The sequence below is a fragment of the Blennius ocellaris genome (genome assembly GCF_963422515.1).
Source record: "Blennius ocellaris genome assembly, chromosome: 19".
In the NCBI taxonomy this organism is placed as follows: Eukaryota; Metazoa; Chordata; class Actinopteri; order Blenniiformes; family Blenniidae; genus Blennius; species Blennius ocellaris.
In genome coordinates this window covers 9389851-9413283 of record NC_137668.1, presented here as the reverse complement: position 1 = coordinate 9413283, position 23433 = coordinate 9389851, and the positions used below count along the sequence as shown (strand labels likewise).

Below are 23433 nucleotides of genomic sequence, written 5' to 3'. Positions count from 1 at the left end.
CAGGAACACACTCCAGGCACTCAGGGGTTAACTGTGTCTGGGGTATAAAAAAAAAGAAAACAAAAGCAGGTGGGAGGCGGAGAAGAGGGCAGGTCTTTATGTTATTTATCTACCTGTTTAGCTATTTATCTCTTATTGCATCATTAAGGTAATCTCACGATAAGGATGACGCTGTGGAGGAAGTGATTGGTAAATGACAAGCATGTGGCTCGAATGGAAGTTTTCTGACTCCATCCATCCATCCATCCATCCATCCATCCATCCATCCATCACTTTTTTAATAACAGTACTAATACACCTACAGCTATGCTATCAGCGAATGCTTGTAGTTTCACTCCAGCCTCCTTATTTCCATCCATCATCTTGACGTGGAGAATTCCGATTAGTCATATAAGACAGATTAGTCACAGGTGGATTCCAGACCCAGTCACACTAAAAAAGAAATACAAGCAGAAGAAGACAATGACGCAAAAAAGAAAAAGATCAAGTGTCCCCATTCACAACAATGCCATCAGCTTGTAATTGTACTCCAGCCTCCTTATTAGTCAGTACAGTGACCTTTTTTGACTCACTGGCTTACGATTTGAAGTCCATCACGCCAACAGGAAATGATTCATACACAAACGGAAGAAAAAGAGCAAAATGAAGCAGACGATAAATACGAGGAAGAAGATGAAGAAGACAGACAAATTTGACACGGGCCTCCGTCTCCATTCGTCCGTCTTCTGCAACCGCCTCGTCCCAGTTGGTGTTGCAGGGAGTTGGAGCCTAAAATGAAAAAAGGAAGGACAATCTCACACTGGGGAGAAGCTCCGCACAGGAAATCAAACACTGGTGAACCTGCTGTGAGGAGACGGTGCCAACCACTGCAGCACCGTGTCGCTTCAGGGGAACCATTCTGTCTCGTTTTGCATGCACGCGTGTGTGTGTGTGTGCGTGTATGTGTGTGTGTGATTACATCGTGTCGAGGTGTGGACTGATGAAGGTGTGAGGTGAGGCTGTATTCGACGCTCCAGTTGGGATTAAAGACTTTGGGGTCGATCTTGACGACCTTTTGTTCGTTGAGGCACAATTCATTTTCCATCCATCTGCAAACAAACACGCACACCTGCACACACACACACACACACAAACATACACACACACACACACACACACACATGGTAGGTGTGCACAAAACTCATATAATCACACCAGGTGCCTGATTTTTCATTGTCCCACTGAGAAAATCTGATTACTGATGAGTGTGTGCGCGTGTGTGTGCGTGTGTGTGTGACTGTTTGTAGGTTAGGGAAAGATTGCTGTGGCTGTAGATAAGAGGATTAGGGTGGAATTAGTGTCATTCCTCTATCGCTGCGAGGAATAGATTCATATCGATTTTAATCAGCGACAGAGAGACCCACAGCGCCACAGATAAAGCACACAGAGACGGCGAGGAGGTGACGGAGGAGTGGATGGAGAGCGGGAGGCTCCCGGAGGCTTCCGCCGTGTGCAGCTGCACGGACGTGTGCCGCGGGGATTCATGCACGGGAGCGTCGCGCATTCTGTGGGATGTCTGACCGCGGTCTCCGTCGTTAGCCAGCAGGAGGAGCGGCAGGAGGTGCGGCAGGAGGAGCAGCGGGAGGAGCGGGCGGGAGGGACGCGGTGGAGCCACCCGCAGCGGAGCAGGGCCGCGATGCTGGAGACGTGTCGCTCCTGGCGGGGGAACCTGTGAAACATGAAGGCGGACCTGCTGACCTGCACGGCCCTGGCTCTGGCTGTGGCCAGCTTCGTCTCCATGGCAACCGGCGGTCGCAACTCAGGGCGAAGGAGGCACAAGGAGGTGTTTCTCGGGGAGAACAGCAAGTTCAAGTTCGGAGGGTGAGACACGCGCACACACACAACACACACACACACACACACACACACACACGCTGTCTTGTGTTCACGGGGGAAACTGTGACTGCACATAATGAGCTGTTTGTGCAGGCATTTCAGTTTTTTTGTTTGTTTTTTAATGGACTACTTATTTACAAAAAGCTGCAAATTCAGCATTCGATGCATTTCAGTGTTGTGCATGTTTGTTTCTGAGATGACCTTGAGCACGTTTTAAATAAAACTCAAACAAAAACAGCACACCAAACAAGAGAAGCGCTTCAATGCGCCTCAGTTCACGCATGACTTCTTTTTTTGGAGAGATGACCATCGTTCACAGATCGACCTCGTTGTTCTTTTTTTTTTTTTCTGTGTATTTGTTGAATATTTTATTTCAGTGAAAATTGCCCACAAAACATTGCAATCTGCTTGTTATTTGTTTTTCGAATAATTCTATTTTGTACATTGCAAAAATATCAGTAGATAAGTGAAAACATCTTGATTATATAAATAAAGAAATAGCTGCAGCTCTTTGTCAGTCATACTCGTATTGCACTTCTCTCTGTTTTTTCTTTGATTACTTTCTGTATTTTCTCAAAATTCCCATCAATCCTTGAACATCTTTCATTAAGACAAATTATTTTTTGTTTTTGCAAACCTGTTTTTTAATGCACGCTTTATATTTGTACATTAGCAAGCTTGTCTTTTTTCTTTGTTCCGATACTTTATTTGTCCCCAAGGGGCAATTTGAGAATGACCAACGATTGTAAAGAATTAAAGAATTTAAATTGGTTGTACATTACAGTAGTTTTGCAACTTGAGATGTTTTATGGCTTTTCTTTGCAAAGAAACGGCACAAATAACATCGGAAGCCGTTAAAGAGATCTGCTCTTGTGCAAGTTTGACATCCACATTAAAAATGTTTGCACGCGTGTCCCAGTATTTCGTACGATCCGGGACACGTTTTCCACGTTCACGAAGGAAAACGTGCCGATTTGTGTGAATTTGTCTCATTTTGTATGTTTAGCAGGTCGGCTGCCACGCATCTGTGTGTGGATCTGTGCCTTTGTGTGACGAAATGTGGGAGGACATTTCTTTTTTTTTTTTTTTTTAAAGGTGATTCCTCAGAATGAGACCTTGATGCTTGAGGTTTGTTGGAATTTCACTTCCAGTGAAGTTTCTCACTTCTTCACCTCCACACATTTATTACGTCTGATTACTTCTGAGGAAATGATCTTTTGGGGGCGTGCACACACACACACACACACACACACACACACACACACACACACACACACACACACACACTCTGACGGGGATTTCTATTGATATGATGCTTTACCCAGTGCCTGAAATGTTGCAATGAAAATACATTGAACCCATCAACATGTGTGTTTATTACTTTAGTTAGCTGTAATTAACCCACGAGGTGAGTTGGGCCCCACACGTTAACTGTTTTATCTGTACTTCTTTTTCTTAAATATATCTGATGATTAAATGAGCAAAAAAAACCAAAACAAAACCTCATTTCAGTTTAAATATTAACTGAGGTTGTTTTCAAGATTTGTAGTCAATGCATAACAGGATTAAGTTGTACGGTAACGTAAACATTTTGTTCTCCAACAGTTTTGGAGCCGACGCTTCAGAGAGAAATTTCTATATTCTCTGTACTGTGACAACACTCACTCATATTGTCAATTGCTCAGTGTTAAAAAAAACAAAATAACAAAACACTACACCAGAGCCAGGTTATGGTCGTAACACACATTGTTTCATCCCTAATATATGTGAAGTGGTTGATAAGAATTGTTTAGAATATATTGTTTAATTGTGTTTATGTTAATGTGTATATAGTCTGGAGTATTTACTTTACTTTACTTTATTTTATAAAACTGTGTTCCTCACATACAGTGGATGTCACACAGCCAGTTGGATAATCCAAATATGGGAAATATATTAAGCATATGCAGTTTTAAGTATAAAAACTCCTAATTTTCTTTATCGATTATTGATTTATTGGTAAATGTTTAATGTTCTACCAAACCACGGGTGCTTTAAAAGTTTTCAATGTTGTTGGTGGTTCAAAAATAACATACTGTGGTTTTTTTTGTTGTGTTTTTTGTTCTTTGTTTTTTCAGAATAAATTAATGTAGCTTCAGTTCAGTGCAGGTTAGCGATCAAACCATGCAAACTCACCGAAATTTTAATTAATTTTTTTTAAGTATATGCTGTTTATATATGATGCACATCATCTTTATTCTTATTCCCTTTTTATATAACATTTATTTGTGACACTTGCTTATTTGACACAATGTACATCTTTGTCCTTTTTTTTTGTAAGCACCATTGTGGATGGGAAGCGAATTTCTATCATAGAAAAGTATGAGTGCACAATGACAAGATGATTTATCATTTTATTAATTTAATAATTCCGTCACCAAGTTTGCAGACGCCTGGTCTAATCAGGGCACAGTTTCTTTGGCAATTAATTTTTATTGTGATAAATTGCTGCAGGAATAGAACGGCATGGCCATTCAGTAATAACTCTCTGTGTACGTCACGTCACATTGTTCCCTCTGCCGGCTGATAACCGAAGCCTGGCTTGACTCCAAACGCAGGCGCTCTGCGTGGCTCGCGGCTGACGTGTGCGTGTCCCACCGGCACCATAACAATATAACCTTGATCCACATGTGTAAAAGTCACAGCTGGTTTGAATGGCAGCAGATCTCTGTGAACCGAAGAGCAGAAACAACAGGGATTAGCAGCAGATGCACAGAAATGAGTCAGAGTGCAGCTTGAAATGAGAGCAAAAACACGTTTTCTCTTCCACTACCTGCTTCAAACTGCAGAAGCAGTAAAATGCACCATATAAATACACTTTATTTACCTTTTTTTTTTTTTTTTACTGCAGGAGGGATTGTGTCTGTGTTTGTCCTGTAGTGTGGGTGTGACCTTGTGTGTTTGCGTCACAAACTTACTTAGATAAAGTGTTTATTGAAGACAGGTGGAGGCACTCATATTGATGACATGAGCCAAAGCAGATGAAAAACTAAAACTCTACCGCTGATTCCGCTGAACGCTCTATTCTGTTCTATTCTATTCTGTTCTGTTCTATTCTATTCTATCGAAAGAGGTGGTTAGAGAAGTACAAAGGAACAAAAAGTACACAACAGTAACAAATAGATACAAAATATATCCAGAGAGACACAAAGTAACAACAAAATGATACAAAACGGCAACAAAAGAGCAAGAAAGCAACAATGAAATCAAAAGAAAAAGATTTGAGCCAATCAAAACGCATAAACAAAAACAGAGAAATACAACAACAAGGAGGAGGTATAAAGTAAGAGGTGCAAAACAGAATCGACAAAATAGTTGAGGAATGACCGCAAATGCATTAGACAACAACAGCAAACAGATGCAAAGCGACAACAAAACAAATCAAACCAACAAAAAAGATTAAAAACAACAAAACGCTTTGAAACAGCAACAAAAAGATTCAAAAATGACAAAAACACCCAAAGCAATAATTAAAAGATTCAAAACAAAAACATTTAATACCACAACAAAAGCATTAAAATTATATATTCACTGCATTATATGACAGAGCCATAAATGCAATCCAACTTTATGATTGTCTGTCATCTTCTTTTTTTTTCCTCGTGGTGAAACTGATTTAGTGGCGCAATAAAGTTTTGTGTTTTGTCAAACTCGTGTGACGTGCTGAACGTCATAACGAGCAAACGAGTTGAAACTCAGTCTCAGTCGCTGGTCTCTGGAACCTTTTCCTGTTTCTGTTCACGCTCGTGGACCTCGGCAGTGTGCTGGACGCGCAGTCCGCGGTCCCCTGCTGGTTCGAGTTAATGAAATTAGCTGGAGGATGGAGATTAGTCCTAAATTGGGATTGTTTGGGGGAGATTGTGATGTGTTTGTGATTCAAGGTTAATTTAAGGGATTATGGCAACGGGATTTGGCTCAAATTATTTGGTGACCTCCACACAATACCAGACCCACAAGTGTGTGTGTGTGTGTGTGTGTGTGTGTGTGTGTGTGTGTGTGTGTGTGTGTGTGTGTGTGTGTGTGTGTGTGTGTGTGTGTGTGTGTGTGTGTGTGTGTGTGTGTGTGTGTGTTCAATGAAGCAGCTTAAAAAAGTGTCTGCAAAAGCTGTGTAAAAGTTCCTGTTTATAAGTCTTAAACACACGCACGCAGACACACACACACACACACACACACACACACGCACACACACAGTAATTACCCCTCCTGCCCACTGGTCCGTGTGGGTTTCACTGCTTGACTCACAGTCACTTGTAGTTTACAGTTTGTGAGAAACACAAGCTGTTTGTTGTGTGTATAAGAAGTAAGAAGGGCATGAGATGCACAATCTCTTACACAACAACCACATCATCATCATCATCATCATCATCATCATCATCATCATCATCATCATCATCATCATCATCATCATTCTATGAATACAGCTTTGTTTTTGTGCAGATTTTTTGCAGAACAAACTCAAAACCGTAAAAAGTCTATGTCTTTTTTTCCCCTTCTATTCTTGGTACTTCTGTATTTGTTTACATTAACTTCATCAACTTAGTGTTTTTTAATTGAACTTGATGTCTTTTGTGTCCAGATTTTGTGAGCATGTCTAAACTTTATTTAACGATTTTAAAGTTACTGTGTTCCTTTTGGGACTTTTTTGTCGTATTTTCATGTTTTACTTGAGTCATTTTGTGCATCCTTGTGGTAAAGTTGGGTCTGGTTGCCTTTTCTTGTTGTTGAAGGTCTTTTTCTGACTTCGCTGTCGTTCTGTGATCATTTGTCTATTTTCCTTTGACGTTGCCTTCAACCCATTTCTGCTCATTTGGTTTTGATGTCTTATTCAAATGATTTTGTTTCTCTGTGGGAAGTTTATTTGTAGTTTTCCTTTGTCTATGTTTCAAAAGATTTTGTCTCTTTGAGGTAATTTTGGTGGACTTTTTTATGTTTTTTTTTAGTGACATTACTATTTTGGTCCCTTTGTTTTTATTTGTTGTTTTTTGGTGGGTTGTGCATAATAATATTTGAAAACAAAGCTTAAACTATAGTGCTAAACTTTACTTTCATTATATGTGTTATTTAGATGGTTATTTCTGACTTTACTGGGTGAACAAACAACACGCTGTCATGTAAAGGTGGGCAGGTGGGGGTAGTGAAGGTGATAGAAAACACAAACAGTCTGTAATCAAACCAAGCAATAATAGCCTTAATATGAATGAAGTGAATGAAGAATGTTTTCATCATTGTTTTGTAAAAAAAGCAGATTTTCACAAATACAGTGTGTCCGTTGTTATTTCCACAGACGCATCGACTACAAGCTGAAGAGGCAGGACAGCACCAAAACACTGCTGATAAAGAGTGAACAGCTGCTGAGAATCGAGGAGCACGACTTCGCCATGAGGCCGGGCTTTGGAGGTCTGACAACAAACAAACACACACACATGCACACACACATTACAAATAAACTACATGAAAACAAACACACAGGCATGATTATGTAAAAAAAAAAAAGCTAAATATGACTGAAAATGTGACACAAATGGGCGACAAAGACCAAGGCAGTGTCAGCAAAGTGTCAAAATAAAAGGCTGACAAGTGCAACAGGAGTAGAATGTGACGTTAAAGGCTAAAAAAAAAAAAAATGACATGTTTCTGTTCAGGCTTTACAAGAGTCATTGTAAAGACTCTGACACACAACCATACAGACATGTTTCGAGGACCCCCCCCCCCCTCCTCCACCCCCCCTCCACTCCCCTCCAGCTCCAGATTATTTAATCCACTCACACGCGGGCTAAAACCGCTCTTCGTCCCACGCTGATGATGTCGCTATTGTGATGTGATGATGGGCACTGGGTCACCCAGACAACGGATGTGTCAATCCAAAAAAAAAGATCACCATCTCTGACCCAGATTACGCCATTGTGAGGCATTGTGTGTGTGTGTGTGCATGTGCGTGTGCACGTGCGCATTTGGCATACAGTAGAACTCTGTGTGCCCACTCAAATGTGATTGTGTGTCTCTGTGTGTTGTGCAAAAATAATGAGTGTCCAAAGGTAGGTGTGTGTGTGTGTGTGTGTGTGTGTGTGTGTGTGTGTGTGTGTGTGTGTGTGTGTGTGTGTGTGTGTGTGTGTGTGTGTGTATGTGTGTGTGTGTGCGTGCGTGTGTGTGGGCGTGTGTGGAGGAAGTTAATGTTTGAATCGGAGGGATTCGTGTGCATTAATCTGGATTATTATTCCAGGTCTGGAGCAGATGGGGGGGGTGGGAAACTAACTGGCGTCTGCAGTAAAGATCATCACAATGCAGTCGTGAGACACACGAGGCCGAGCGCCAGATGTTCGCATGATGTGAACTGTGGATTAAAATGATATCGATGTACCAAGCAGAAAGCGCTTAATGTGATCGATAGTGGCGGTTCGTTATCTGCTTCATGTGGCCTCGTTAAGGCCGATCCAGATCAAAAATGACCAGTTATCTCACACTCTGCATACGTCTTGTCGAGGCTCAGCCACTTCAGGATGAGCAGATATGACAGAAGCTTAGAATTCTATGCGTTTCTACACGTGCAGAAGAATGATTTGCTGTGGCCGCTGTGCTTTCCAGAAAAAGTAGCATTTTCCACAGAGACTGAGTAGCAGCATTTTTTTTATTTAAAAAAAAAAATAATTTAAGTTTCACCTTTGAGTCGTTTTTCAAAAAGTTCCGTTTTCCATTTTCACTTGATGTCGTTGTGCGACTGGGCCTTCAAACGCCACCGGGATCAGATGAGGGTCATTGCTGGTGCTGTCGTTTACCAGAATGGTATTTATCAAAATGCCTCTTTATATTTCTAATAGTGACGCTAATAGTAGGAGGCGGCTTTTCACTGAACTCATAAATAAACAAACTGGTACTTTCTTAAGGCGTTTTAGACCCCTGTCCTACTCACTCGCCTGTAAAATAAATAAATAAATGAATAAAGAAGAAGAAGAGAGAAACATATTGATCAGCAATTGTTTTAAAAACTGATAATAGAATTGATATGAATACATGTTGTATCCCTGATTTAACAGTATTCGCCTGAAATTGTTTCCAGTGATGAATGAGCGCAGTTTAAAGTCGTCTTCAGGTCACAGTAATCACTCTGCATCCGCGTTTTGTTTTTGGGTTGTTTTTTTTTTAAGAGGCTTTCATTCACGGATATTCGCTCATGTCTTATTTGGAAAAACCGGCACGTGGCGGCTCTTCATGAAAATGTAAACACCGAGTGAGAAGTTGTTGAGCGGAGGACAATGCCGTCTTCCTTCTGCCAGCAGCCGTCTCTTCCTCTCATTGTCCCCGATGTCATCTTGACCACTTCAGGTCTTCTTCTCTTTGAAAGTGGCCGTCGCTCATGTCTTCACGGTGAACGCCGGCCCTCAGCTTTATGGCGTCACGTGAGCCTTTGAAACACTTTCACATGGAGCTGGTGTGTGTGTGTGCGTGTGTGTGTGTGTGTGTGTGTGTGTGTGTGTGTTGTGACTCAAGATGTCTGGAGAATCAAAACCTCCCCCCCCCCTCCTCCTCCTCCTCCTCCTCCTCCTCTTCCTCCTCCTCCTCCCCCTCCTCCTCCACCTCCTCTCCCTCCTCTTCCTCCTCCTCCTCCTCAGATGCCTCCAGGGTCATTCCACCCTCCAGAAATACTCGGTACTCTTGTCATTTCTTGCACATGCAGCATTCATATATCCAGGTCAACCTTTAACCTATAAATCGTAGTTAACCCCCCCCCCCCCCCCGGAAAGGTTTAAGCTTCACGTTGAACCTTTTCCCACCACGCTGCCAGCTGCTCCTAACTTGTTTACCAGCTGGCTCTGGATTGCGCTGGATAATCAGCTGTGTATTTTGGCTGCAGAGCCTCGCGCTCAACCTCACTCAGCCCAGTTTCAGGTGACAAATGTCGGTTTTGATTTGTTGAATTTATTGCCTCCATAAAATTTTCTTTAAAAAAAAGGGGGGGGGGGGGGGGTGGGAACAGGTTTGGGTGCATGACTCGTAGAGGCTCGTAATGTTTACAGCTCATTTGTTTCGTTCCATCCTGCCGTTTGTCGTTCGGCTGCAGCAAATGACAACGAATTCCACACAGTCGTAGTTATTTTTCAGCTGAGCTCCTGTTTACTGGAGTTGTGCTTCTCTAACGCTGAACATGACTCATGTTATGTGTGACAAAAGTAAAAACACGCTCACCAAAGGCCCCGTTTACACAACAACCGAAAACTTCCGTTGAATTTTGGGTGTTTGGAGCCACTGAACTTTTTGTAAACAGCTCCAAAAGTGGACAATTTATTTAAATATATTAATATACTCCAACTCTATCTCTGTGAAAACGTGAGAAAATGCAATGTTGTGAATGCTACAGCTGTGCATGCACACTGTGACTGTCGCCAATAGTTGTTTTGCAGGAGCAGATGGACAATAACAACAAACATTTGCCTCCAGAGGATCATGACTTCCAGTCTTATTTTCTCCTGGGACTTGATAGTTTTATAATTTACGGTCACTGTCAAACGCAATTGGACTTCCCTCGTCTGTCCAAACCAATGTCTGTGCGCTCGCCGTTTATAGCGTGTTGTTGTCTTCGTGTGCATGTGTGTGTGTGTGAGTGTGGTTTCATTACCAAACCGGCCAACAGCGCCAACTCATGGCCTGATAAGCTGACTACATTTTTTTTTCAGCATATCTGCCATTTCTGTGTAAACTTTGCATTTTAAATGCAAGAAAACCCGAAAAGCAATGCTTAAAACATAGCAGTGTAAACAGGGCCTTAAGGTGTAAAGTAGGTACTCTCTGTATCTTAATTTCTTGATTTCTTATCTTAGTTTTTATTGATGTCGGCCTTACATTTCTATTCTTATTTTACTCTCTGAATGTCATATTTCTGTTTCAAATTTTTTTACTTTTTTTATTTTGATCTTGTTTGGTTGTCAACTTGAAGGTGTTTTTCAATCCACTTCCATTTTTTCTCAAACTTGACACTCATCAGAACTTATTAAAGTAAAGTAAAGTAAAGTAAAGTAGAGCTTTATTCCTCCCCAGGGGTAAACACAACCTTGCAACAGCTCACGGTAAGAAGGTGCAGAATTATAAAATGAAAGAATTAAAAATATGTAAGCATATGTAAATCTAAACAGGAGCAAAAAAGAGCACAAGAAAATAGAATAAGTAAAAATAAAAAGAATAAACAATCCAGTAAAAGAAAGAAATCCTCTAAGAATAGAGTAAATGACAGAAATGGTAGACACATAGTGTAGATAGATAGGAACTGAGATGTACTCAGTTGCAGATTACAACTATATGAATGCATGTGAAGTAGTTTGAATTGCACTTGCCTGCCTGAAAATGCTATACAGTATAATATAACTTTTTTGTGTAACATACTTGGAAGAGAAACTCACTTTAATTCAATTTCAGTTGGTTTTTCCGGGCAGAGACAGCGACAGTGAACTGGACTCCATTTGAGATCTGAGTGACGTTGGCGATGATTCAGAGGGAAAATACATTGTGTGAGGTTTCCTTGAAGGTCAGCGCTGATGTAAAGCACATATGGCTGACAGTAGATGTGACGAAACCCACGGATTTGGCGCGTTATTCTAAAGGTTTGGAAAACAAAGGCTAAAAATGTCACTACAGTCTGCTGCCGGCATTCATTCCATTACAGCTGCCCGCATTACGCATGGCTGCTCCGGATCAGTATGGATGCTGTAGCGCGACCCCGTTTGAAAGCCGCACCTCTTAACACCCCACCCGCCCCCCACCTCCACCTGCACCCCCCCCCCCCCCCCCCACAGCCAGAGGCCCCACAAGAACTTCCTGGTGCGTTTAACCCTTCCTCCACCACATTCGGCCACGTTGGCACGTCCTCCCGTGACCCGAGACCTCACTGAAATATATGGAGATCTTTTGTTTTGAAATGTAATTTTAAATGACCTCTCAAACTCTTCAAAGTGTTTAGGTGTAATACAGACAAGACAAATTCATGCAATGCAGCCAAATCTCTTAGAAAATTATGTAAAACTGAAACAAATCAGATATTTCGGCATTTCTCATTCTCTAAATTAGTTTTATCCCTTCTAAAAAGTGTCTATATATTATTGAATACCATTGTCCTGCAATACTATGTAGTAATATGGGGAAAAAATATATTTTTTTGTGACTAGTGGTTGCAGTGGTTTTTTTATGTAAAGTGCTATGTTTAAGCAAATGTATCCATATTTGAAGATAAATGCATTTATCAGATGCACGAAATAAGAAAATGAAATGTTTTGTTTTTCCAATGACTTTAAAAAGTCACCATTGCAAATGAATACAACAAAAACATGAGAACTACTCTATAATTCTGCAATAACAAAGTATTTTTTTTTTCCATTACCAGGTATTTCAGTGAGTATACAGTGAAGGGTTAAAGCTGCAGGAATTGGTGCACATTTAACTAGTTTGGATAAGATTTCTCTTCATATAATATGAAAAAAGTTATATTTCAGCCTCTTTTCTGCAATAATCCTATCAGATTGTAGAACCATTGTGGATCAATTGTTAAAAAAAAAAAAGATTTACCTTTTGGAAGTGTTTATGGAGACGACATTAAAGATAAAAGACATGAAATATGTGGGAGTTTTGCCAACTTTTCATCAAATACATGTGATACACTCTATGTGTGTGTTTTCTAGCTTTGAACATCCACTGACTCGTTTTTGACTGAATGAATTGATCTGTTTGTGGCTCCGCTGGCCTTAAGGGATTAAACCACTCGTTATTTTGAGTGAACATTTGAGCCAAAAAAAAAACCAAACAAAAAAACAAACCATCATGACCTTAAAGCTGCTCCAGGAGAGATTTACATGTGTTATCAAGTTAAATCTACAACAGCTCAATAACTGAGATGTTGTAGCTTCATCCAGGAGAGGATTTAAAAACCGGGAACAATCAGAGCAACAGAATCCGGCAACTTTTGTTGCATTTTGAAGCCTTGCGAGGAGAAATAATCCTATTTCTGACAGAATTATCAGCGCCGCGGACTTTCGATTACAAAACACCTTTAATAATGACTCCACTGAAGCAGTGGGACCACCTGGGGGCGATCTGTGGAGCTTTGTGGAACAATCTGAGCTGTTTATTGGTCTTGTGGCGGAGCTGGGAGTCCAGATATGACCAGCAGCAGTGACTGGGAGCTCACGTGTTGAAGCCGAGACGACAGTCACTGGCTGTGGCAGGAACATAATTGAATGAATGTCTGAAGGGAAACCAATGGCAAGGGAGACCATAGACTGGCCGGGAGGACCGCCTGAGACAAACTCAGAGCTGACCGGCTTCTGCACGTGTCCTTAAAGCAGCCCGACTGGCCGTGACGTGGGAAAAGTGGAGCGGTGAGGAGGACAGGAGGAGAGAGAGACTGACCTTCTGTCTCAGGTTTTTTTTTTTTTTTTTTTCCCACCGGCCGCCCTCGTTGCCGGGGTGACACTATATACGTCTGCGCCGCCGGCGGTTTTAACGAGTCAGCCGGGGACAAAAGCCGGACCCTGGCTGGAGCTTTATGGCTCGGGGCTGTCAGAAGAACTCCACTAAATAAAGTCTCTACTGAGCCGCTGGCTGCGAACATTCAAGAGGAATTAACACACTTCACACACACAGAAGCCACACAGACACCTCGGAGTGGAAGATTGTTCCTTCCTTTGGGGTGAAGAGGGGAATGTAGGCCAGTAAACCACGTCCAGACGGAGGTCACAAACAAACCCGCATGTGTGCGAGGGGGCTGTTTATATACGCTCGACCGGCAGACATGGTTTCAGTGAGTTGCAAATCTGAAGCAAAAGAGCATGTGCACTCTCATGAAATCTGCGTTTCAGTTTTATAGTAAACAAAAACGTCACTGAGTCCAGTATTTCTAAAAATTCTGCAAAATTCTCCGTACTTTAAAACTCAAACCGTGATGGAGAACAAACAAAAGGAAGTGGTTTGAGACCAGTGTTGAATTAACTCCTGAAAATCTGTACCAACGTACAGTTACTGGTTCCAGCTTTAAGAATGTATTCAAATCATTATACTGATGAATCCAAATTTAAAAAAGTAACTAGTTACCCGTAAAGTTATTCTTGCATATAATGTTGTACAACAGCTTTTTCTAATAGTAACTACAGGTTGATTGAGCAACAACAACAACAAAAAACATAATTACAACCATATTAGCAAAAGTGTCATAATCAGTGAGTGGTGCCCCACCTACAGTGAAGAATAGCAACTCAGTTACTCGTCATTAGAGTCAATTATTTCAGATCATGCTAAAGCTAATTGCCAGGTCGTCCTCAAGGTTTATGCAGGACATAACTGGACACACATCCACATCCACGTCCAGACCAGCACGATGTAAACGTTCAAGCCATCAATATGCATTATGTTGGAAAAGAAAAATAGTGTCTCCATGTATGCAGATGATGGTGTAGTAAGTGTTCACTTTAACTGGAGAAGTTCTGATACATTCTATTGTTCAATCAGCTGCACTTCTCTCAATTATATGAAGCGGTTTAGAAAATGGATCATGCCCATTCATATTTCACCTGTTCTTGAAGCAGACGTCATCGGTTCAGACCTGATTCGTGCACCCCCCCCCCCCCCCCACACACACACACACACACACACACACCACACTCTTTAACTTCCACCTTTCTATCCAGCCAGACGGGAGCTTATGTCTCTCCAACACGGCGGTGAAGTCACTGTTAATGTTTGTGGCCGTCGCAGGAATGAGGCTTTTTCTTCCCCTGCTGGCCACAGCGGAGGATAAAGCCTAAACTTAGCCGAGGAGATTTGCGAAGAGGAAACAAGACCACAGAACAACACTAAAGTTAGATGTGGGATCCACGAAATAAACTGCTTCCCAAACTTTCTCCGGTCGTGATTGCCGCGTGGAATCGGAGCGTCGGATCATGTAAATTGAGCAGCCTTGATTTAAGCTTGTGTGCTTTTGAGGATTCTGTTGTTTTTGGGTTTTGTTTTTTTTTTTTTTGGGGGGGGGGGGGATTCGTGCTGGTTTCTGCTTTGTTTACGTGAACAAATCATACTGCTCAGGTTTAGTGGTGAAACAAGCTTAATCTGCTAATGAGGTGACTGGAGGAGAGCGGGCGCCACAGACAGATGCTGCCAGCTGTGGCGAGCCGTCGGTGAAGACACGGGATGTCACAAACCAAAATGAGGTTTGTGGGCCAGAAGAGATGATGGGATTAAAGAAATAGATCTGATCGAGTGGGCTAAAGTTAGATGCACAAATGACGTCTCTCTTCTTTTGTGATAACTTGATTCCAAATAAATACAAACCGTCCACTTTTTTTCTACATCTGGAACCAGTACGTGATTTAGACTCACTAATGATCCTAGTGGCTTGTGGGTCTGTGAAACAAAACACACCATCAATCTTCTACAATGCTTTAACCCTATTTCAAGGCTGTGAATGTTGTAACTGGTCCATGTTTATTTAAAGATTCCAGGGGGACACACCTGGACACAGGTGAGAGTCCATCACAGGACAAAGAAAACAGAAAGACATACACGGATTCACTGCTTTCATTTGATTTTATTTATTCATTTCCCACAATTTCATATATACAGCTTGGAGCTCATGATGTTGGGGTCCAGATTCAATGTTTCCAAGTGAAAATGGCAAACTTTGTTTTCATTTCTGCTTTTCCTTGACATGACAAAGACGCGTGTTGTCACTGTAAACAATTTCCCCGCTTCATAGCTCTCAAGCACCTGTGACCGCTGACAAAATAAAAAAAAAAAAAAAAAGGTCAGTTGTTCCTGGAGGTTGTTGAGATGCTCAGCATACTTTTTCTCTCATCTGATAATGGTTCAAATGTCAGAGTTGCAGTCAGTGTTTTGATGTGTGACGAGGTCCCGTGCCGTCGTTTCAGGTTCAGCCATCCCCGTGGGCATCGACGTGCAGGTGGAGAGCATCGACAGTATCTCCGAGGTCAACATGGTGAGAAATGACCACTTCACTCTTTAATCACACTGTAAAATACAAAAGAACTGCTACAGCTGAAGGGTTACTGGATTTCATGTCCCGTCAAAATTGAAGTTAGCAGTGCAAAAATACCCCAATAATTGAGTACCTGCTCAGTGTCCGAGAATTCGTAACAAAATGAGACTATAGGACAAGGCCCCACCGCTGTAGCTCAGGCCCCGCCCCTTTCCTGATAGATGACGAAGTTGGATTGCGATTCCGGGTCACTCTCAACGATAAAACTGCCAAGTCCGAGGAGAATATTGACGAATCTTTGAACAATCGAACTCTTTGAACAACCGAAGGGAACCTGCAGAAAATCTGAGTAACAGTGACTCACTGCTGCCACCCAGTGCACAAAGGTGGTATTACTTACATTTTAAATACGTCTGTAGCAGGAGACTTGTTCTCCCGGGTTCTTCAGGTACAGAGACGCAGAGTCAGCTTTCCTTTCAGCCATTTGTTTCACCAAAGACCCAAACCAGTCACAAAGGAATGTGAAACTATTTAACTCTATAAACACCACAAAAAATCCCAATTTCTTTTACATCATTGAAAATATAGGAATAAACTGGTACTCTGAGAGACTTCAATAACTTTAGATACAAAATGAAAGTAAGAGCTGAGGCTGCTCTGAGGTCTCCTTCTCTTGTGTGGTTCGTGACCTCTGGAGGGCGTCGCTTTAAACTGCCGCTTAAAGAACCTGAAGAGCGTCCACCAAGTGACAAATGGCGTGGAGGACGGTGTTGTCAAGGCGGCCTGAAGTGGATCGGCGGGAATGTGAATGTGGTTCTTCCCCAGGCTGCGGTGATGTGTCCGTGCAAGAGAATGCTGCTCCAACTCGTTTCAGTCATCAAGTGATTGATTTCGGTCCTCCTGAGACACATCCAGACAACAAAGAGTGAAAAACCACGACAGAGTTGGAAACGTAGCTGGAAATGAGAAAACAACCTCTGATCAAAATCTAAATATGTTTTGCTTAAGAAGAAGGGAACCACAGCCTTGTTTATTGAAGTGAAACAAATGGACATTGAGGTTTTACTGATTAGATGTGAACAAACCGACTTTATATACTGTTTATATAGCTGCGTCTCACCTCACGTTTCTAATTATCCAATTAACAATTGTTTTTCTTGGTCTTGGTTTCTGAGGCCAAGACCAAGACAGATATTTCCCTCTCTGCGTTAAAAAAAATAGAAAATCTTAATTTACACAGACCCACATATACAGCCGGTTCAGAGTTGCTATGAGCATGCCAAACCTGTAGGGGGCAGTGTAGCAAGAAGCATGAAGCCATGATGGCCAATCAGAATCCTGGAAAAAACCCAAAAAAACAGGCTGTCATGAATTGTGACGTAAATATCCCTTTAGATGCAAACAGAAACACGGGTTTTAGAGGGAGTTGATCTGTAATCCGGATGCTAGCGTTTCTCAGAAGAAACAGATTGATTAAATTTAACTAAGCCTGAGGCCCGAGATTCAAACTCTTGACGGTAAAAAAAAGGCTTTGTGTGCCTGAGTCCTGCAGGACTTCACCATGACTCTGTACCTGCGTCACTACTGGAAGGACGAGCGCCTGTCGTTCCCGTCTCGAACCAACCAGAGCAGGACGTTCGACTCCCGGCTGGTGAAGAAGATCTGGGTCCCCGACGTCTTCTTCGTCCACTCCAAGCGCTCCTTCATCCACGACACCACCATGGAGAACATCATGCTGCGGGTTTACCCCGACGGGAACATCCTCTACAGCGTCAGGTGAGGCTCATCAGGCCATTTCACTGTGACGTCAATATGATGGGTGAGATCAAACACAACAAACATGAACAATGGAAATATATAGTTTACATGGCATAGATTGCAATATATACAGATCAAATACACAGAAAAACACCCATATATTCATTGGTATATATACTCAAAGCACATTCACAGATTATGTATTTATCAGTTTGTACAAATCAACTACACTAAAACCAGTATGTTTGGCAATGTGTTCACAAGAAACTCACGAAAACACCAATATATTTAGCAATACAAATGGATTCTATTAATATTTGCTGATTAAATACAGACAAATCAAACTAATATATTTCGCAGCATATACAGATTAAATACACGAAAACAAAAAACATTCAGCAACATATCCAGATTTAATACACAATAAAACCAATAGAATCAGATAGATATGGTAGATATAGCTTTATTGTCATTTATTATATACACATCATAGGCACATACCAGAACAGCATTTTCCTGCAAAAGGCTAAACTGAGGCTTTTAAAAAGTGTCTAAAATGAAACAAGAACAATAAAAGCATAACACCACACAGTAAAAGGAATAAAAAAAACACATTTACAGCAGTGATAAAGTAGCAACGATGCAGCACAGAGTTGCAATGAGGAATTATTGCTCTGGATTTTTGCATCATCCTCCAGCTCCGACCGCAGACTTACTTCCAGTTCAAGAGTCTCATGACCTGACGAATGAAGCTGTTGCAGAACCGGGTTGTTCTGCACGTCAGGCTGCGGTTCCTCCCGCCAGAGGCCGGCAGAGAGAAATGTCCGAGGTGTGGGTGTGTTCAGTCTCTGGTGATGTTTTTAGTTGCGGCGGTTGGCACCCAAGTCTTTGATGGAAGTCCTGATGATTTTCTCTGCCGTCCTTCGCCAGTGTTACAAACATCTGTCAGAACCGAGGGCAGATGTTCTGCACACTCCCAACTCATTGAGCAATATACACAGATTTAACAGACAGAAAACAGCACATCTACCAATATCTACAATTTAATTAAAATGAGTGCACATTTCACCATTTCATACAAACCGAATACACAAAATCATTAAAATAGTTGAACAGATAAAATGTATCTATTTACCAATATATACTGATTCAATAAATGAAAATAACACCAACGTACCTACTCATATATACACAATATATATGTTGAAATAGTAGCAATATATTTTGCAACAGGCACGGAAAAATCTACACCCAATGGCAATTATATTTCTAATGTAGATCAGACAACCCAAATAGCAATTCATGTATCCTGCATCATATAATGTGACAGGTCAGACTGAATTGCAGGACAATATTCAGTTTTCTACACTGAATCCTGACAAAACAAATGTAGCTTCAGACATTACAGATCCACTGAATTGCTTCTGTTTTCACAGTTTATCCTCTGATTTCCTTCACTGTGCTGCGGCTCCAGAAAGGGATCACACTTGCCTTGCCAATAAAAATGCACCTGAAATTGAACGAATGAATAAAAAAATAAAAAAATAAAAAACAGGGAGGGAGAGGGGCTTTGGTTTCCTCAGAGGTCTTTCCAGGACACGGTGCAGCGTTGATGTTTGCAGGATGACAGACTATTGAAAGTTTTGGGTCTCTGTGTGTGTGTGTGTGTGTGTGTGTGTGTGTGTGTGTGTGTGTGTGTGTGTGTGTGTGTGTGTGTGTGTGTGTGTGTGTGTGTGTGTGTGTGTGTGTGTGTGTGTGTGTGTGTGTGTGTGTGTGTGTGTGTGTGTGTGTGTGTTTCAGGGTCACGGTGACGGCGCTCTGCTCAATGGACTTCAGCAGCTTCCCACTGGACACACAGAACTGTTCGCTGGAGCTGGAAAGCTGTAAGAGAGACACATGAACCACGACGTCACAAAAAGGAAAGAAAGATGCATCATAGAGACGTAGTAAAAAGGATTTAAACACAGCAAAACATAAGCAACTGACTTCGCCGATTCTTGAAGGGTTTACTTTCATTAGATGTTCAACTCAAATTGTTTTTTATGTTTTGTATGAAACTCGTTAAGTCACAAAACTGCTGTCTCTCTTATTTACAGCACACAGGATGAATTATTCATTCATTTTTTTATAGCCAAGTTATGATTCCGATCATCCAATTCAATTGTTTATCGTGAAGGACGGCTCTGTTACTATTCTACTAAACTCCTGCTCACTGGAGAAAGTGGTACATTTCAGTCCCTTGCAGAACGCGTTTCATATCACATGACTGAATGGTGTTTGTCCTCTGTAACACTGAGCTCCTCCTCCTTCTCCTCCCTCCTCCTCCTCCTCCTCCTCCTCCTCCCCGTCTCTTCCTCAGATGCCTATAATGAGAACGACCTGATGCTTTACTGGAAGAACGGGAACGACTCCCTCCGCACGGACGAGATCGTCTTGTCGCAGTTCTTCATCGAGCATTTCCACGCCTCCAGCGGCCTGGCTTTCTACAGCAGCACCGGTGCGCTCCTGCTTCACCTTCAGCATAACCTGACGTTAGCCCCTCAAAGAAAAAGCTCTGTTGGATTTACCCACATCTGCATTTAGCTCATTTTCCCCCCAACAGACGAAGTTAATCCACATAAGGGTTTTCTAAATGTGGCCCAAAACGTTATTACTATTGATTGTCTCCTCTGAGTCTCATCACATTGTGTTTGTTTGTTGACTTCGACGGAGATTAGATAATATTTCATGGTCCATTCAGGATTCCAGGTTGCTACAGGAAGGTCGTCCAGCATTAAAACTAGTACAAGTTGCCATGGCGACCCCTGTAATAAGAAATAGACTTTCGGACCGACGTTCCCTGCGTAAAATAAATTCTGCTTGCATGTGAAAATAGGCAAGAATATCCAGATTTTGTTTTGGTAGAAAATCCTTTTCCTTCCGATGAGTTCACCTGATTAGAGCATTTAACCTGAAGATATAATCAATAAAATATAAGAGACTGTGTTTTAACAACAAAACATCACACATGTAAGGCTTTAGGGAGTCGTATCGCGGTACTCAAACTTTTACTATGTTCCAGTGAGAGAGTCTATAAATTTGGAGGCTTTTTGCATTCGAACGTTAAAACACACCCGGAATTGAGGGCCTTCAGATATCCTGGTGTAACACTCTGGTGTGTGGTCCTTGTAGAAGAGCCTTATTCAGAGTCTGTTTCTTGCGTTGCCTCAGGCTGGTACAATCGTCTCTTCATCAACTTCATCCTGCGGCGGCACATCTTCTTCTTCATGCTGCAGACCTACTTCCCCACCATGCTGATGGTCGTCCTCTCCTGGGTCTCCTTCTGGATCGACCGCCGGGCTGTTCCTGCCCGAGTGTCTCTGGGTAAAGTCGCGCACTCGTCACTCGCCTCCCCCTGCCAACTCTCCAGAGAAGAGAATGTACCGGCATTTAGCCTGCGAGTGTGATACCCCCCCCCCAATCTGAAAGCACATTATTGACTTTGTCCACAAATGTAAATATCAGCTTTATCCCATCCATCCATCCATCCATCCATCCATCCCCTGTTCAGGGTCGGGGGGTGCTCTCATCCTAGTCAGTCATAATTGAAATGATGAGCACATATTAGCTCATCATCGACGCTGAATATCATTTAGAATGTCAACAAACCATCAAGTTTTCACTGTGAAATCACTTTTTCTTCACCAATTCACAATCAAAAGTTGCAACACAACAGCAAACTTTCCGTCTGTCTTCTTTCTTTCGTATTTATTATTGTGATATGCTGTACTTTTTGGTTTTAACAAACCATACCGTGCGTTTTCCTTTTTCTTTCCCTATTTGTTTATTTATTCTTTTAGTATTTTAGCCAAACACAGAGGAAAACACATTTTTATCCAATCGTTTATTTAGTTATTTGTTTTATTTTTAACAAAACACACTTGCCTTCAAACTGTTTTATTTCTTTAATTCACCTTTTTATTCACATATGAATAATAATTCTTTCATGTTAAACAAAATGCACATGTATATGTTTATTTATTCATTTATTTTGTATTCAGTAATTCACATTCACAAAAAGACTTTCATCTAGTCGTTCATTAGTTTGTTCATTATACTTGTAGTATTATTGACTCTCCTGCTTTAGTCAGTGATGACCAGTTGAAAAATAAACACTAAATACTGACACTCTGCTATCGCTGCAAAAAAGAAAACAAAAACAGCGTTCAAAATGTGAAAAAAAAGGTTTCTGACAGGAAAATGTAATGAATAGTTGGAATGTTGTTGTGTTTGCAGGTATGACCACAGTGCTCACCATGTCCACCATCATAACAGGAGTGTCCTCCTCCATGCCACAGGTTAGAGATTACCAATAATAATAATAATAATAATAATAAGGGATAAAGAATAATGCGAGGTTATGTATATCAGCAGCACTTTGAGATCTGGGTGTCGAGTTACTGTGTGTAAATCAAGGATGAAACACAGAGTGAAGAGAGAAAACTCGGTTGAAACGCGGTTAAATGTGACTCTGTTGTCCAGGTGTCGTACGTGAAGGCGGTGGACATCTACCTGTGGACCAGCTTCCTGTTTGTCTTCCTGTCTGTGATCGAGTATGCAGCCGTGAACTACTGCACCACGCTGGAGGAGATGAGGAAGATGAAGAGGGGGAAGGTCAGAAACAGATTACTGCTGCAGACTGAACCTGAGATTCACTCTGCTGGATACTGACGCCATCTAGTGGAATAACTGAGCTCTCGAATCTGAAGAGACTCGGGATGGATGGATGGATGGATGGATGGATGGATGGATGGATGGATGGATGGATGGATGGATGGATGGAGACAGTATGTAGAAAGATGCACAGGTAAACAGATCTCCGTCCTCGGCCTCTGAATGCTCTCTTTCCCTCTTCAGATCCCGTCCACGTTCAACGCCAGCCAGGCGATGGCCTTTGACGGCTGCTTCCACGACAACGAAATAGAGCTGACCCCTTTCAACTCCATGGCGCCCACCTTGACCACCGAGCCCCTGACCACTCCCGCCCAGAGCCCGGACCTCCGCCCCTCGGAGGGGACGCGCCTGCGGCGGCAGCGCTCGGTGCGCGAGAACGTGGACCTTCTGGTCAGCAACAGCTACATGATCGACTCGTACTCTCGGCTGGCCTTCCCCCTGTCCTACCTGCTCTTCAACACCATCTACTGGAGCCTGTACTCCTGAACCGGCGCCGCACCTCCACCTGAACCACCAGGGAGGAGGGTCCCTCAGCTCTGCGTACAATCCGTCTCACAGGAGAGCAGCTGAACGTCTCAAAGGACACGCATGGACTCCATTCTATGTCTTCTACCTCTCACACTCAAAGCATCTTTGTGCTGCATGTTTATGTGTTGGCAAACCTACGAAAAGACCACTGACGGACACAAAAGGACCAGTGAAGAGACAAAGAAATATGTTGTGTGAAAAATGGCATTGAGAAGAAAATAAATAGCAACACGGAAATATAATCAATGCTGGTAATAAAAAGTGCTATTTCTGTGTTTTTCACAATTGTAATATTACCTTGGAATGATATTGGGAGTATTACAACTGAAAAGCCATCGAGTCAAGTAATTATTTAATTCTAACCATATAAAAGAAAAAAAAGTGTCGGAAAAATATCGAACTAGTGAATATATATGGAATGAATAAATTAATGTGGATGTAGGTTAATACAACAATGAATAATAGTGATAATATGAAGATTTATACAGGTGAAGGAAATAGTAAATGAACAAATGTGTCAAATTAAACAGCTGCAGAATCAGATCAATGAGAAA

The 23433-nt window shown here is 41.8% G+C and overlaps 1 protein-coding gene across 1 annotated transcript; it reads left to right on the top strand.

Annotated features, from left to right (window-relative positions):
- Nucleotides 1–1717: 1717 nt before the first annotated feature.
- LOC308144312 (gamma-aminobutyric acid receptor subunit rho-3-like) lies at nt 1718–22837 on the top strand (the record flags this gene model as incomplete). Its single annotated transcript, XM_080515402.1, has 10 exons — nt 1718–1860; nt 7199–7311; nt 15813–15880; nt 17433–17656; nt 19439–19521; nt 19998–20135; nt 20849–21001; nt 21914–21975; nt 22160–22291; nt 22535–22837. 10 exons carry the CDS (start codon nt 1718–1720, stop codon nt 22835–22837), a joined length of 1419 nt encoding a protein of 472 aa, XP_080371528.1.
- Between the last annotated feature and the right edge of the window lie 596 nt (nt 22838–23433).